Here is a 15,863-nt window from a genome sequence, read left to right on the forward strand (position 1 = left end):
GGCACGCCCACCAGGGGCGAAGCTCTGCCCACCAGGGGGCGATGCTCTGCCCCTCTGGGGCATCGCTCTGCCACGACCAGAGCCACTCTAGTGCCTGGGGCAGAGGCCAAGGAGCCATCCCCAGCGCCCAGGCCATCTTTGTTCCAATGGAGCCTTGGCTGCGGGAGGGGAAGAGAGAGACAGAGAGGAAGGAGGGGGGGGTGGAGAAGCAAATGGGCGCTTCTCCTATGTGCCCTGGCCGGGAATCAAACCCGGGTTCCCCGCACACCAGGCCGATGCTCTACCGCTGAGCCAACCGGCCAGGGCCCCCAGCTATTTCTTAATAGCAGACTTGACCTGCAAGTTCCATGTTCCACCAGGTAAGCCCTAAGCCCCACAGAGGTGCTGCGTTCATGCCCCAGCCACAGATACAAACTACAGGGTCCGGAAGTGAAGCCTCCTGTCCAGAGTCACAGCTGGTAAGTGGCAGGCAGGCCCACCTGATGAGCCTGAGTTCTCAATACCTAATGAGTGTGCATTCCCTGGTTTCAATCAATTCTTAAAAACTCATGCAACTGAAGTCTTGGATCTCCTGTGCGGTACCCACTTGCCTATATGTTAGCAGATGTCAAGGAGTGCAGTGCTGGCCCTGCTATGAGCTGACCCCTAAGAACCTCAGATAGTAAATGCCACACTCCCAGACCACTGTGTGTCCAGCCCATCTGCAGAGGCTGCCCATAGGCTAGCTGGCTGGATCCCATCCCCACACCCGTGCCAGCCCAGTGTAAGCATGCACCTGCTGGAGGAGGCTGTCCAGCGTATCCTTGTCTGCTTGCACCAGGCCATCCTTTTGTAGCCGCAGCAGCAATTCGGCCTTCCGGTAGGGCCTCAGTGCCAGAAGATGCAGCACCCGGTCACGGAAAGGTCTCTGAGACACTCCACTGCCCCCACTGACACACTTCTTGATGGCACTTGCCAGGTTGATGGGGGTTGCCCGCTTCCGGGAGGGCACAGCATCCATTGCCCCTGGGGCTGGTTTCCTAAACTGAACCTTCTTGCCTGCAAGGAGAACCAGAGTGATATAATAAATTAAGGATTGGAGGGGGTGAGGGAGTATGGTGTCCCACTGCCTGGGGCTGAGACCAAGCTCCTGAGTGTGGGAAGTGATGGCCAACAGCACCACATCCCTGCATGTCCAGCTCAGCCTACTTGGTGGGGATCCAGGATGGCCGAGAGTTCCACCTGCTGACCACACACAGCACACTGGACACTGCAGGCTCAGAAGTGGAAGCCGCAAGAAGTACAGCATGTTTAGGGCCATAATGACTTTATCATGGGCAACCTAAATCCTGGGGACCAAAAACACCAACCACCATAAGAAGAAGGGGCTAGTCTATGAACCGTTTTTATGTTAAATGGCGGACCAAGGCAGGTGCTGAGATTACACTTCATAGTCCTGTGCTGCCCCTTGGGATCTGCCATTCTCTTTTAGGAAAAAGAAGGGAATAAAAGTGTCACAGCCACTTGGGCAGCTGCTCTGGAGAACCCAAAGTGTTAGCAGCTCCCCAGCTGTGGCTCCAAGTGCTCGCTCCTTCAGCAGATGTGGCTGTACCTGGAGCCCCAGAGGCAGCTCCCCATCCTCCTGCTTCGGACGATGGGGTCCAGCATGGCTACCCTCCACTCTGGAGGGAAAAAGTCATTAACTTCATCCTGGATGACACCTCTGACTCCAAGGAAATGTGGATGGCTGAGTGAGGTCAGTGTGTACCCTGATTCCTTGGTCCAAAAAACTCTCCACGATGACTTCTTTTTGCTCTTATCCCTCAAATCTGATTTGTCAGATTAACACAGGAAAAAGTGCTTTACAAATCCTAAGGGTATGACTCCGTCCCTAGCAGACCTACCTGACATGGGTGGGGAGAGACCAGACACAGCTGAACGTGCCCGTCAGCATCCTAAGAGGCCAGATGAGTGTTTCCATCAGAACAAAACCTGATGCAAAAACCCTCACTGTATACAAAGCAATTCAGTAAGACAAATCTTGACCAAGTTTTTGGCTGAAGGACCCAGAAACTGCTAAAACATGAGTATGTTTGTATCTTGAGTTAAAAGCAAGCGGGTGAAGAAGCACTTTTGGATTCGGCTCCCAGTGGTGGGCAGTCATGTCCACCAGGACAGGCTCTGTACTGACCAGCAGAACCAACTCTTGCATCAACGTCTGGAATTTCAGAGCCAATCACATTGCTAAGCCAAGAAAACCAGGCTTTCTTTGGTGGGATTTGAAACCTTCTTGCCATTTCCTTTCTTTTCTTTTTTTTTTTTTTTTTATTCATTTTAGAGAGGAGAGGGAGAGACAGACAGAGAGAGAGAGAGAGAGAGAGAGAGAGAGGAGAGACAGAGAGAGAGAAGGGGGGGAGGAGCTGGAAGCATCAACTCCCATATGTGCCTTGACCAGGCAAGCCCAGGGTTTCAAACCAGCGACCTCATCACTTCCAGGTCGACGCTTTATCCCACTGTGCCACCACAGGTCAGGCCTTCTTGCCATTTCTTTAAAAAGAAAAACCCCACAAAGCCATCGAGGTCCTCATTTGCTGTAAGCTGGGGTCATGCCTCTCTGGACTAATGTCCCTCCTTCCCTAGCAATAAATTCTGGCAACTTTTCAACTCTCTCTGGGTCCAGGATGTGAGAAGGCTGCAGCCAAGATGATAAGCTTTCTTAATAAACTATACTTTTCTCCCCATATTTAACGTTGTCAGTGTCTCCATTTCACCAAAATGATTTCTGAGCAGATGCTGAGCTGCTGGAGCCTCCCAGGCAAGCAGAGCTCAGTGCCTTTCTTTCCAGGTCTCAATCTGGGGGTCCGTCGCCGGCCCCAGCACAGTAGCAGGCCACTGAGGGATGTGTCTGGTGGTTTGCATCAGGCCAGCCATCTCGGCCTCAGAGGAGTCAGCTGGGCAGGTGGTGGCCAGAGGAGATACAGCAACCCTGCCTTCATGCACATTTGTGTCCCTGATGGGTAAAGATCCCTGAGGCTGCAGCCTGGGAGAGGCCACTGACTCAAATTCCTCCAGTTCTTGGGCCCTGAGTCCACATGGAGGTTTGGAGGCAGCACATGGCATAGCCCCCAGCTGACTTGGCAGGAACTTCTTTCTGACCTGACATGGACCTGACTGGTCCTACTCAAGGGCCAGGCCACACCCATCACCCATCACTCCTGCTTCTGGCTTGGATGGACCCTAAATGCCTCTTGCTCCCCCAACAAACTGCCTGGCAGGTATGATCCCCCAAACAAGTAGAGCCTCAGGCCCCCATTCTCACCCAAGTAGCGGCCTCCGGGCTTGATGACAATGGCACCTCGACTTCGCGTCTCCTCTTCAGCCTGTGCCATGCTCTGCCGTGCCTTCTGGTAGGAGTCATCAGTGGCACACACAGTGATTTTGTCCTGGATGCTACCCAAGCAGTCCAAGTGTACATCCCCATGGCTGTAAGACAAAGGGCCAGGAACCTAAATGAACACCTGGGAAACGGGGAGTTATGGTCTCAGGAACTGAGATCTCCCTCCCCCACCAAGAAACAGGGCTTAGCACTGATGGAGCCATATGGTTTCCACAGGGCACATACTGACCCAGGCCACTGGCTATAGGCACAACACCAGGATCTATATCCTGGGCACACTGAAAGGAGCCCGAGGGGCTCATCTGAGAGAAGGCATGGAAGGAGCCCAGGGTGGAGTTTGGGGAGGCAGGGCTCCCCCTCTGGGCCTCACCTGGAGACATACTGCTGGATGCAGTCGAAGCTTCCCTGGGGACTGTCGCGGCCAATGTTGGAGAGGTAGAAGGAGAAGGTCCGAGTCTCTGAGGGGCAGTCAGGTTGAGGGATAGAGATGTGCTGCACAGAGACATGGGGAGGGTGTCACTGAGAGTCCAAAGCATGGAGGGCACCATGGCACAGGCCAGTTGCTGGACCCCACCTGTCCATGTAACGCAACCCTCACAGCAAGAAAACACACCTCTGCTTTCCTGGCAGTTAGAGGATCCAAGACTGGCCCCCATCACCTGCCCCCAGCAATAGTCAGGGTCCTCTGTTTCCATGTAGGAGGGAAGAGTGATGGCATCATTGTCTCAAGAGCACAGAGTGCTCAACCTGTAACTGGAGGTAGGAACTCCATCCAGATCGGGGCATGACTCACTTTCTCCACCCATCAAACAAGTGGCTCAGGACACCCTCAAAGGTGAAATGAGACAAGATGGGTGTAAGAAGACTGCAGGGTATGCGGGGCAGCCAAGATGCCCCGACCCTTGCTCCCATTTAGTGACCTCCTCTCTGCCTCCTCCATGGAGATACAGATTCCACCTAAATGTCTACCACTTTGTGGCCATGAGCAAGGCTTCAGAGGCTCATCAGGGAGACACAACCACATCCCAGTGCACACCTTGCACGTAGCTGCCTGGGAATGTGACAGGAAACCTATGCACCTGTCCATAAAATGAAAAGGAGTTTCTGGGAAACCTGAGACCAACACTGGTGGCTCCTCCTTGCCCTTCCTTATCTTTTCCCTCACCCAGTTCTGGTCTGGAGGGACCTCGTCAGGCATCATCTTTCTATTTCAGCTCATGGGACAGTGGCTGCAGAGGGTGTCAGTCCCCATTAAGATGTCATTCCTGAGCCTGACCAGGCGATGGCACAGTGGATAGAGCATCGGACTGGGATGCGGAGGACCCAGGTTCGAGACTCCAAGGTCGCCAGCTTTAGCGCGGGCTCATCTGGCTTGAGCAAAAAGCTCACCAGCTTGGACCCAAGGTCGCTGGCTCCAGCAAGGGGTTACTTGGTCTACTGAAGGCCCACAGTCAAGGCATATATGAGAAAGCAAATCAGTCCCTGGCTAGTTGGCTCAGTGGTGGAGCGTCAGCCTGGTGTGCAGGAGTCCCGGGTTCGATTCCTGGCCGGGGCACACAGGAGAAGCGCCCATCTGCTTCTCCACCCCTCCCCCTCTCCTTCCTCTCTGTCTCTCTCTTCCCCTCCCGCAGCCAAGGCTCCACTGGAGCAAAGTTTGCCCGGGCGCTGACTATGGCTCTGTGGCCTCTGCCTCAGACGCTAGAATGGCTGATTGCGGCAGAGCAAAGCTCCAGATGGGCAGAGCATCGCCCCCTGGTGGGCGTGCCGGGTGGATCCCGGTTGGGCGCATGCGGGAGTTTGTCTGACTGCCTCCGTTTCCAACTTCAGAAAAAGAAAAGAAAAAAAAAGAAAGCAATCAATGAACAACTAAAAAAAAAAAAGTGTCACAATGAAAAACTGATGATTGATGCTTCTCATCTCTCTCCATTCCTGTCTGTCTGTCCCTATCTATCCCTCTCTCTGACTCTCTCTCTCTCTGTCCCTGTAAAAAAAAAAAAAAAAGTCATCCCTGAGAGGAAGGGAGAGGAATCTAGCCTGAGTCCCAAGGAGCTGTGGCCCTGGGTGCTTCCCATCCTTCCTACCCCATCCACCAGTTTCCTGCAGCTCTGAGGCAGACTCGACTCCACCGGGGCAGGCAGGTAGGAAGGATGCTCCCGGATTCAGACTCAAATCAGAACTCTGCACCTAGGCTGCCCCAGGCAAGGGGATATCTGCTCAAGGACAAGGGTGTAGAAAGATCCTTCATCACAGCTTCAGAACACCCCTCTGCTGACAGTAGGACCAGGCCGTGTGCACAGAGGCCCAGTCACCATGCTACAGCCGCATGACCCAAGCCTGTGCACGGAGCAGCCCCCATGCTTCCTCCTGGGCAGAAGGTAGGGGACACTTCACTGTGACCCTTTCACCCTGTGTGGGTCTTTTCCACCCAGGCACATATGCCCACTTCCAAAACTCATCCTGCAGTAGAGGATGGCCCAGCACAGAGCCCAGAGACTGGTCTGTACAAGACAATGGGTGACACAGGGTTTGAAACCAAAAGCCTATACCTGCTAGTGACAGGGGAACACACAAAGAGGCTTCCTGTGGCTGGTATCCTCAGGACAGCTGGAGGGGTGGGAGGGAGGTGTACTAGGAGTCCACCCCAGCTCTGTGGCACCGTTGCTATGGAATCCTCTGGTTAATGGGTTGTTGTGGATTAAGGGTGCTGGTTAACAATTATCAGTCTCTGGGAACCAGCAGGGAAACCAGCCAGCTGGGCACAAAAGACCCAAGAACGCACAACTATCTCTGCACCAGAAGAGTTTGGCATGTATTCCAGGACATGGCCTGAAATGCAGCAGCCACGAGTGTGCCCTCTGGACGGAGTCTCGGCTGCCCCAGAGCTAGCATATAGCCCTCAGCTGGCCTGAGTATAGCAGGTTGGGCACATCTGACACCAGGTTATGAGGGAGCTCACAAGCATCTGTGTGACAAGATAAATCAAAGCAGTAAACATGCTCGTCCCATCCCAGATGCCCTGAGTGCCTCTGAGGCCTGAGGCCCGCAGTAGGTGGTGAATCCACTGCGGTGGTCAGTGGGATTCTAGCCAGAAGCCTTTCACATCCTCTTCCCTTTGAAACCGTCCCAAGTCAGCTGCTGCCCTCCCCCAGGTCATCGTATGTAGCGCAGGTGGGAGCTCTGAAGACAATTCAAGTCCCAGGTGGTGGTAGAAGGGACATGTTTGGGGAGAGCGCTGGATGTTCCATTCAAACAAAAAGAGAAAATAGATGGGCACAGGAGCCAAACATCACTGACCAGGTCCTCTCTGGCCAGAGGGTTTTCAGAGACTGACAGTTTTCTTCAACATTTTCATTCCCAGGGAAACATTCTGGGGAGAGCTACTACTGCAGCTGAATACACCTTCCTGGAGCAAAGAATCCTCTTTTGCTGAACTGTCAGGAGGACTCACTTCCCCGTCTCCATATTAAGGGCCCATTCTAAGCACCTTCTCTTCTTTCTCCACGGGGCTCAGAAGAGCAATGCTCCACCCTCACCTGCCCCCACGGGCTCCCAGGGTCTTCTTGGCAATTCTTCAACTTTGGTGCACAATATCTCCCCACTCCAAAATCCCCATTCTAGAGACATTTTTCACATGTTTCCAAATTGTCCCTGTCATCAATGACACAGCAATAAAACCCTGTGGTTCGATCTTAAACAGATATGGCTCTTAAATGCACAGACACTGGTCAAAGGCCTATGACCAGCCCTGTCAGACCTTGTTCTAGAAATTAGAAATTGCATCCCAGACAAATGCCAAGGAACTGAGCATCCCTGGACAAAACCCTACCTCTCCTTTTTTCAACTGAAGAGTTTTAGAGTGGGACTGGTCAGGTGGGGGTACTTCACTAGTTGTCAAGGGTTAACAACTCAAAAGTGATCCCCAAAGGGCCAGTCAGCTAGCTCAGAGCTTCTGAGTGCAGCGAACACAGATGCAAACATGTTCCTGGCAAATGAACAGGTGGGGCGGGGCCTTCTCTCCAATGTGGTGGATGAGGTCGAGTGCACAGGGTAACCGTGGGCACCAGAGGGCGCCATGGGCCCAGTCTGGCAGCAAGCCCAAGCCCCTGTGGAAATGTCCCAAGGAACCAGCCAACCCAGGACCCAGCTGCACACCTCTACAGCCTAGATCCAGTGGCACTCCCAGCTTAGGCTGGGAAGTGGCTGGGACCGGCTCAACACCCACCCAGGAGGTGTGCTGATGCCATGACCCTATGCCAGCTGCACCACTTTCCCATCTCAGGAGGAAGGGCAGCGGGAGCCAGGGCAGTACATTGGTTCTCCTAAAGCCATGCAAATTTGCACACGACCCTCTAAGTGGACAAGGTCCCCATAAGGTGGTGGGTGAGAAGGCTGAGGGACAGTGGGAGAACTGACCAAGGTTCCCTTTTTCTTTTAACATTTATAAAAACATTTTTGGCCCTGGTCAGTTGACTCATTGGTAGAGCGTCGGCCTGGCATATAGAAGTCTGGGATTCAATTCCTAGTCAGGGCACACAGAAGAAGCACCCATCTGCTTCTCTACCCCTGCCCCTCCCCTTTTCTCTCTCTCTCTTTTTTTTTTTTTTTTTGTATTTTTCTGAAGCTGGAAACAGGGAGAGACAGTCAGACAGACTCCCGCATGCGCCCGACCGGGATCCACCCGGCACGCCCACCAGGGGCGATGCTCTGCCCACCAGGGGGCGATGCTCTGCCCCTCCGGGGCGTCGCTCTGCGGCGCCCAGAGCCACTCTAGCGCCTGGGGCAGAGGCCAAGGAGCCATCCCCAGCGCCTGGGCCATCTTTGCTCCAATGGAGCCTTGGCTGCGGGAGGGGAAGAGAGAGACAGAGAGGAAGGAGGGGGTGGGGGTGGAGAAGCAAATGGGCGCTTCTCCTATGTGCCCTGGCCGGGAATCGAACCCGGGTCCCCCGCACACCAGGCAGACGCTCTACCGCTGAGCCAACCGGCCAGGGCCCTTTTTCTCTCTCTTTATTCTTTCTTCTCCTCCCACAGCCATGGCTCAGTTGGAGCAAATTGGCCCCAGGCACTGAGGATGATACCAAGGCATTGCCTCATTTGCTAAAATAGCTTGGTTGCTGAGCAATGGTCCCAGGTGGGCAGAGCATCACCCAGCAGGGGTCTTGCCAGGTAAAAAATCCAGGTCGGGTCACATGCGGGAGTCTGTCTCCCTGCCTACCCACTTCTCAATTTAAAAAAATATATATTGATTGATTTTAATGAGAGAGGGAGAGACAAGAACATCAATTTGTTCCTGTATGGGCCCCGACCAGGGACTGAACCAGCAACCTCTGTTCTCCAAGACCACACTCTAACCAACTGAACTATCTGGCCAGGGTTGACAAAGGTCCCTGAGCTAAGGAACCTACAGACGGAGTCTCAATCTTCAGGCCTCTGGGGAGTGGGTCCCCGAACATCAAATCAGCCCAGGTCCCTAATAAGCCTGTTCTGTGCAGCTCTGCTGGTCTCCTGCTCCCCTATCCACACCCCACCTCCTGCTCCATTTCTAACTTTGCAGGTGTTATACACAAAGCAAAGCCCCCTCCTCACTTCTCAGGAATATGCAGGCCCAGAAGTACACATGCAACAGAACTACCAGAAGAGGGAGAGTAGAGCCAAGGAACCCTGCCTCCTCCCTGCCAGTCTGAGTGACCATGCACATGCAGCCTGGCACCAGACTGGCCCTTCATATCTTTTAGGGGGTAAGGGGACACATCCCATCAATGCCCAGGAGGAGGAGGTACAGCTATCACGAGGGCAGACCCAGCGCCTGCCCCTGTGGCAAGCTGGGTAAAACAGCACACCCCTTCTCACACAAGCCAATAGCCCTCACACAGGCTCACACATGGAAGAGCCTCCTAGCGGAGAATTTTGGCCTGGCCTACCTGGAGCTGCAACACAGCAACTCCGCGCCAAAATCTTCTAGAAACTCCATTAATCAAAAGAAAGCCCAGGAGGAAGAAAAAGCTGGTAAAGCATAAATCTAAAACTAAAGTGGTGAAACCCCACATCTGGAATAAATGTGGCTCTCAGGCTTTCCACAGGAATCTGGGGGACACAGGACACAGCCCAGGAGAACCTCACAGAGGATCTGTGAGTAGCCATGTGGGGTTTTGCTGAAAAGTGAACACTGACCACAGTGGCCCAGCCCTTTCTGTGCACTGGCTTCATCTTCTGACCACTGAGGGCACAGGGTTATTAGGCCACCAGAGGAAGCCATGGGGCCTATCTGGCAGTAAGCCCAGGCCAGCCCCCCAATAACCCTAGCGAAATGTCCCAAGGAAGATAAAAGGAGGTGGCAAAAGGGTGACCACAGGACTCCGATGGGACCAATGGAAGCACAGATGCCCCCGAGGAGGCATAGGGGGCTGGGAGATGTCTGGCCCTTTTGGGGAGTCTTGCCAACCTTGACTGGTATAGATGTGATGGTCAGTTTGTATATCCCCCTGCTAGGCCGCAGCCCCAGTGACACCACAAGTGCTTATCTTATATGTGTGGTGTTCTACAGACAGTGACATCTGTGATTCTTCTTTATTTTAAGTAAAGGAGAGAACCCTCAATGGTCTGGGTGGGCCTCTCCCAATCAGCTGAAGGTCTTAAAGAGGGAAACTGAGTCTCCCTGAAGAGGAAGAAATCCTGTTGTGGATCATGGCACAGGCTCCTGCATACCCCACAAGCATATCTTGGTATCTCTGGATGCGCACACGCTGACACGTGCATCTCCTAAAGGCTCCCTCTATGGAACACCTTGGCTGGGTGAAACACAAAGTTCTGTTCTTTATAAGACAGCTGGCCGTCAGGTGGAAACAGATCCATGTGGCAACTCCTCAGATAAAAACAAAAGACTTGCAATAAAGACTAGAAAAAAACTGGTGGTGTTTGGTGGGTAGGAGGTACTAGGGGGTGGTCCTAATATTGAAGGGCAAGGACTGTGAACAATTTGCCCTTTCTTTCATTCCCTGATTTTTCTGTTAACATGGTAATTTAGAATAAAGTACATTTCAGCATCAAATGGGGGTGCTGAGTTTCTATAACTCTCCAACCCAGTACCAGAAAAACAAACACTCATGGTCCTGGGTACATACAGGGAGACAATTGCCCCACCCAAGAGATGGAGAGAGGATACTGCTTGGGCTCTGGGGCCACAGGTTTTAATTAGCTCCGAGACAGGGTCAGAACGGGGGTTGGGGGCCTGGTAGCCAGGTACAAATCTGCTACAGGAAGGAAAAGAGGGGTTCTGGGGGGCCACTAGACAGTTTTCTTCTCTGCCTGTGGATGGCCTGTTGTGGACCCCATGGGCCCCAGGGCCAGCCTGGGTACATCCAGAGGCAGAGCTCAGCCTGGCATGGGGACTGGCCTCGAATAAGTGAGGTGAATGGGACCAAACACTGCACCCAATTAGTGCTGGGCCCTACAAGTCAAGATAGGCCCCAACTGTACCAGTCCCACAATTTCAAATATGAGGAACATAAAACAACTTACCCCTTGGTTTCCTTGAAACTGAATTGATGGTCTCAGTGAAACAGAATCCTGCAAAAAAGAAAAAAATGTCAATGAAGATACCTAGAAATCCGGAGCATCACTTCCAGTTATTTAAGGAACATGGTAAGGACTGTGTGTTCAGGAAAGGTAAGAAAAAACACACACATTTGAAAACTACAGGAAAGGTAACTCAAGTAGGGTTTTGAAGGATCAATAGGAGTTTCCTGAATGGCATGGGAGCTGAAGTTGAGGGTACATGAGTGGAGGACTGGAGACACAGCCAGCGGGCAGTCCCTTACTGGTCTGCCAAAACTATCATCAGCCCAGGCTACTCTGACTCAGAGACACCACCTCCAAATGAAAATCAGGGTGGTTAAGCATCACTGGCCAGGAGGCAGGCTGATGAAGTTACTGTGGCCCTCCACCACTGGCAGGATGTGCTTGGGGAGTCAGAATTTCCAAATGTCATAAAAAAAACATTTAGTATAAAATTCCAAATAAATACGCATCAGCTGTTCAGAAATCAGCCTTTGGTGGAATTTCTTTTTAAGAAAGAATGAGGATCCAGATAGAGGGTTGTGCTTCCTCTCCTAACCTTGGGCCCAGAGAACCCACCTAGTGTAGTAGATGCCACCCACAGTGTGATCCTGGCTTGTCACCATGACCCGCTCCCTTATTCCCCAAAACCCACAGGGCCCAAATCCACCCCTGTGCCAGCTTATCTCCTTCCCATCAACCTCCTCTGCATGGCAGCAGGGGGCTGGGCCTTCCCACCTCTACCAGTGACCCTCCACCCTGGCCCTAGAGTGAGAAAAACTCCCCCCAACATCCCCACCACCATACCTCCCTTAGTGATTGGCCTGTCAGCTTCTCACCTAGAATGTCAGGCTCACAGCAGGCCCTGGGGAGGTAGAGCAGCTCTGAGGAGTGGAGTGGCTCCATCCTCATGGAGAGAAGCAACTAACAAGCCAAGATTTAATAGGTGGCTGATCTCTCAGAGCCTGGGGATCTGTCAGCTGCTGGATTAATGGCTGTGGGCATATGAGAAACACATCTCTGCTAGTTTGGACATGAGGGCCACACATGCACCCCCGTTGTTAACCAGGAGCCCCCACTTTTGTCAAAAATCTCAAAAGACTCTGCTGTCTGGAGTAGACCTGCAGGGTCACTCTGTATAGTAGCACTTCCCTCCAGGGGATCTAACACTCCAGAAACCACACTTCCAAACATATCCCCCCACACTGCTATGCTGTCACAAAGGGACATCCTTCAGTCCCTTGTTCTGCTCTGGGACTGGGAACCAGCCCCTAAACGCACAGAGGCCACGGTGCTGTTGAGACAGGGACCAGGATCCCTTCAAAGCACACTTGGAACCAGCTGACCCAATCCATGACCACCACCAGACCCCTGCCTATGCTGCTGGTCAGAGGATGAGAAGTGCAGCACCGGTGGGGTTCTTGTTCTGGCATGGCCCTTAGAAACACAACATCTAAGTGTTCTTTGTTTGGAATTCAGTTAGAGAGATGAAAAGAAAACATGAAAAGATGGCCACCGAGCAAGTGCCACTCAGCACTGTTACCCATTGATGAAGTGCAGACTGTGCACCTATCAAAAGGGCTAGAACAAGAAAGATGAACAACACCCCAGAACCCTCATCCATGGCTGGTGAGAACATACACTTGTGTGGTTGCTGTATTGGCTCAGTGGATGAAGTGTCAGCCTGGTGTGTGGATATCCCAGGTTTGATCATCAGTCAGGGCACACAGAAGCAGTGACCATCTGCTTCTCCACCCCTCCCCTTTCTCTCTTCATCTCTCTTCCCCTCCCACAGCCATGGTTTGACTGGATCAAGCACATTGGCCCTGGGAGCTTAAGATGGCTCTATGGAACCCCCATCTCAGGTGCTAAAAATAGCTCAGCTGCAATCATGCCCCCAGATGGGCAGAGCATCAGCCCTAGATGTGGTTGCCCAATCAGTCCCAGTTGAGGTGCATGTGGAAGTCTGTCTCTCTATCTCCCCTCCTCTCACTTGAAAAACAAGAAAACAATTAATTAAAATGATTAAACACAGAGTTACCACATGACCCAGAAATTCTACTCCTGGGAATTAGCCAAGAGAAATAAAAGATACATCCATATGAGAACTGATACATAAATGTGCATGTAGAATTACTCTTAGTACTGCAAAGTGGCAACAACCCAAATGTTCATCAGTTGGTGGGCAGAGAAACAAAAGAACACTGCCCAGAAATAAAAAGGAACAAATTCTCTCAGTGGTAGAGCGTCGGCCTGGCATGCAGGAGTCCCAGGTTCGATTCCCAGCCAGGGCACGCAGGAGAAGCACCCATCTGCTTCTCCACCCCTCCCCCTCTCCTTCCTCTCTGTCTCTCTCTTCCCCTCCCGCAGCCAAGGCTCCATTGGAGCAAAGTTGGCCCAGGCGCTGAGATTGGCTCTGTGGCCTCTGCCTCAGGCGCTAGAGTGGCTCTGGTTGCAACAGAGCAACGCCCCGGATGGGCAGAGCATCGCCCCCTAGTGGGCGTGCCGGGTGGATCCCAGTCGGGCCGCATGCGGGAGTCTGTCTGACTGCCTCCCCATTTCTGGCTTCGGAAAACTACAAATAAATAAATAAACAAACAAATAAAAGGAACAAACCCCCAATGGATAGAACATGAACAAACCTCGACACCACTGGCTATATGAGAGGCATCAACATGTGACACCACGCATTGTGAGTTCATTTATATATGTTTCCAAAAAAGGCAAAACTAAAGAGACAGAAAGCAAATCAGTGTGTGCTAGATCAGCAGATGAGGGCCATAGAGACCTTTACTGACGACTTGGGGACTTTCAGCAACATCACAGAACACAGAGAAAATTCCTAAACAGGCAGGGAGAGATTCCTGTCTGTCTGCCATGTTTAACATCCGAGTCATATAACGTGGGTGGAAGGGAAGCAGAGACATCAGAATACCAGAGCACAGGCAATGCTGCGGCAAAGCGGCCCTGCCTGTCATTATTATGAGTTCTCTGCTGACATCAGATCATCAAAACCAGGAAGGAAGGGTGTTTCTGGCAGACGGAACAGCAGGTTCAAAGCTAGAGTAGAGATTTAGGACACCATAGTGGTAGAGAGAGAGCACATGGCGCTTGCCTCTTTTATCCTCAGATCTCTCAGACCAGATCTCCACATACGGGTCAGCCAGGGCTAACTCAAGCACCATGTGTACCATCTGCACACAGCAAGACCTCTGCGCTCCAGAGGATTGGGGGACAGGGGCCATGCTGATGGCAATGACATAAGGCAGGATTTAGGGTAAGGAGGGAGAGAAACTATGAAAGGTGCACCTCTCCAGATGGAACTCCACCAGGGCACCCCCAGAAATCACACGTCCTAGTCTGCCCTCCCCAACCACACACTCCCTATGGACCATCCAATGAAGCATATAACTGGCTTGGTAGCAAGTTATCTGGAAGACTCTTTTCTTTCAAGGTCACTCATTCCCAAAGGCATTGAGAATGAGACATTTCGCACTGGAGAAGTCAGCCAAGAGGCCTTAAAGCCCAGGCTTTTACTGTGATTCTGGGAGGGCTAGCCTCAACTATGTGTCTCTCTGTAGCCAGGATGTCATTGAAAAGGTAAGCTCCTGGCCACATGGGCTTGTCTGGTGTCTCTTCCCTCCAGCAGGATCAAGCCCTTGTCAACAACAGAACACGTCACTGCTACTACCACACAAGCACACGGGTGACTCCCACAGGCTATCTCTCTACAGCCATTAACAATAACAGGTACCATCTTTCTTTTCTTTTCTTTTTCTTTTCTTTGTTTTCTTTCTTTCTTTCTTCTGATTTTAGAGAAAGAGAAAGGGAAACAGAAAGAGAAAGAGACAGAAACATCGATCTGTTCCTGTATGTGCTGACCAGAGATCAAACCCACAACCTTTGCACATTGGAATGATATTCCCATCAACTGAGCTATCCCATCAGGGCATCGATAACAACTGTATCTTTAGAGAACTGAGGGTAGAACCCCGCCAATGCTATATCCAGTGAAAAGAGAAAATGAAATAGAGACTTGTCCAGATAGACAAAGGCCAAGAAACTCTGTTTGCAGCAGATCTGCACTGCAAGAAAGTTTCTGCAAGTTCTTCAGGAGAAGGGAGAGTGAGACCAAATGGACAAATGGGTCTCACAGATGATCAAGAGCACTAGGCACAGTGAAATGTGTATGAATATGAAGAGTAAGTTACATTTCTGTAAAAGATCATTGCCAGTCTGAGGCATAGATAATCATTAACAAAATATAGGCTTTGGACACAGCACTAAATGTGGGAAGGTATGGTGCAAATGCAAGGCGGTGGTGGTGTGGGAGGCACAGGGGTTACCCAGAGCTCATGGGCCCCCCAGAAGGTGGGTTTGGCACCAACATGTCTTCTGAGTGAGCAGCCAGAGCCTGAATCAGAGGTTCCTTTGCAGCAGGACCAGCATCACTCCCAGACCCACCCAGCCTGGTTGGGACTCCAGCAGCTAGGCCATCCTGAAGGCTCAGGGGCTTCTGAAGGAAATATGGCCATCATGCTCTGGATGGCTGCTCCCTGCAGGGGCAGAGAGCTCATAAGGTTTGGTGGGGGGCCTGTTACCTTATCCACACAGCAGGATGGAAGGGTAGCATCCCGGGACCAGTAGGGTCTATTACCCATTTCCCTGTTGCCTCAGCAGCTTCTGGGTTGGCCTCCACACCAAAATTAGCAAACCACAGGTAATGCAACTTCCCTGGATACGCACCAGGAACAGCACTGCAGGCAACATCTCAGTAATGCCTCAATTCTCTTCAGAACTTCTGGGGGTTATGTCATTCGCAGTACAGGCTCAGAAGTCATACACCCCCCCCTACCCCAGGGCCCAAGCTGTCCACTGCAGTCTCTCCTGAGCAGCATGCACGGAGGGGCCCTCAGGAAGCCCAGCCCTCCCAAAG

The 15,863-nt window shown here is 52.1% G+C and overlaps 1 protein-coding gene across 1 annotated transcript in view; it reads right to left on the bottom strand.

The window, feature by feature from the left end:
• The window catches only part of ELL (elongation factor for RNA polymerase II), an 80,994-nt gene that overhangs the window by 19,167 nt on the left and 45,964 nt on the right, over positions 1-15,863 (bottom strand). The window contains exons 2-5 of the mRNA XM_066350271.1: positions 10,892-10,939; positions 3,747-3,868; positions 3,299-3,462; positions 776-1,038 (exon numbers count right to left, since the gene is read on the bottom strand). Coding sequence (XP_066206368.1) covers positions 776-1,038; positions 3,299-3,462; positions 3,747-3,868; positions 10,892-10,939 — 597 coding nt within the window. The remainder of the gene's footprint in view (positions 1-775; positions 1,039-3,298; positions 3,463-3,746; positions 3,869-10,891; positions 10,940-15,863) is intronic.

The sequence above is a fragment of the Saccopteryx leptura genome, chromosome 1 (genome assembly GCF_036850995.1).
Source record: "Saccopteryx leptura isolate mSacLep1 chromosome 1, mSacLep1_pri_phased_curated, whole genome shotgun sequence".
NCBI classification, from domain to species: Eukaryota; Metazoa; Chordata; class Mammalia; order Chiroptera; family Emballonuridae; genus Saccopteryx; species Saccopteryx leptura.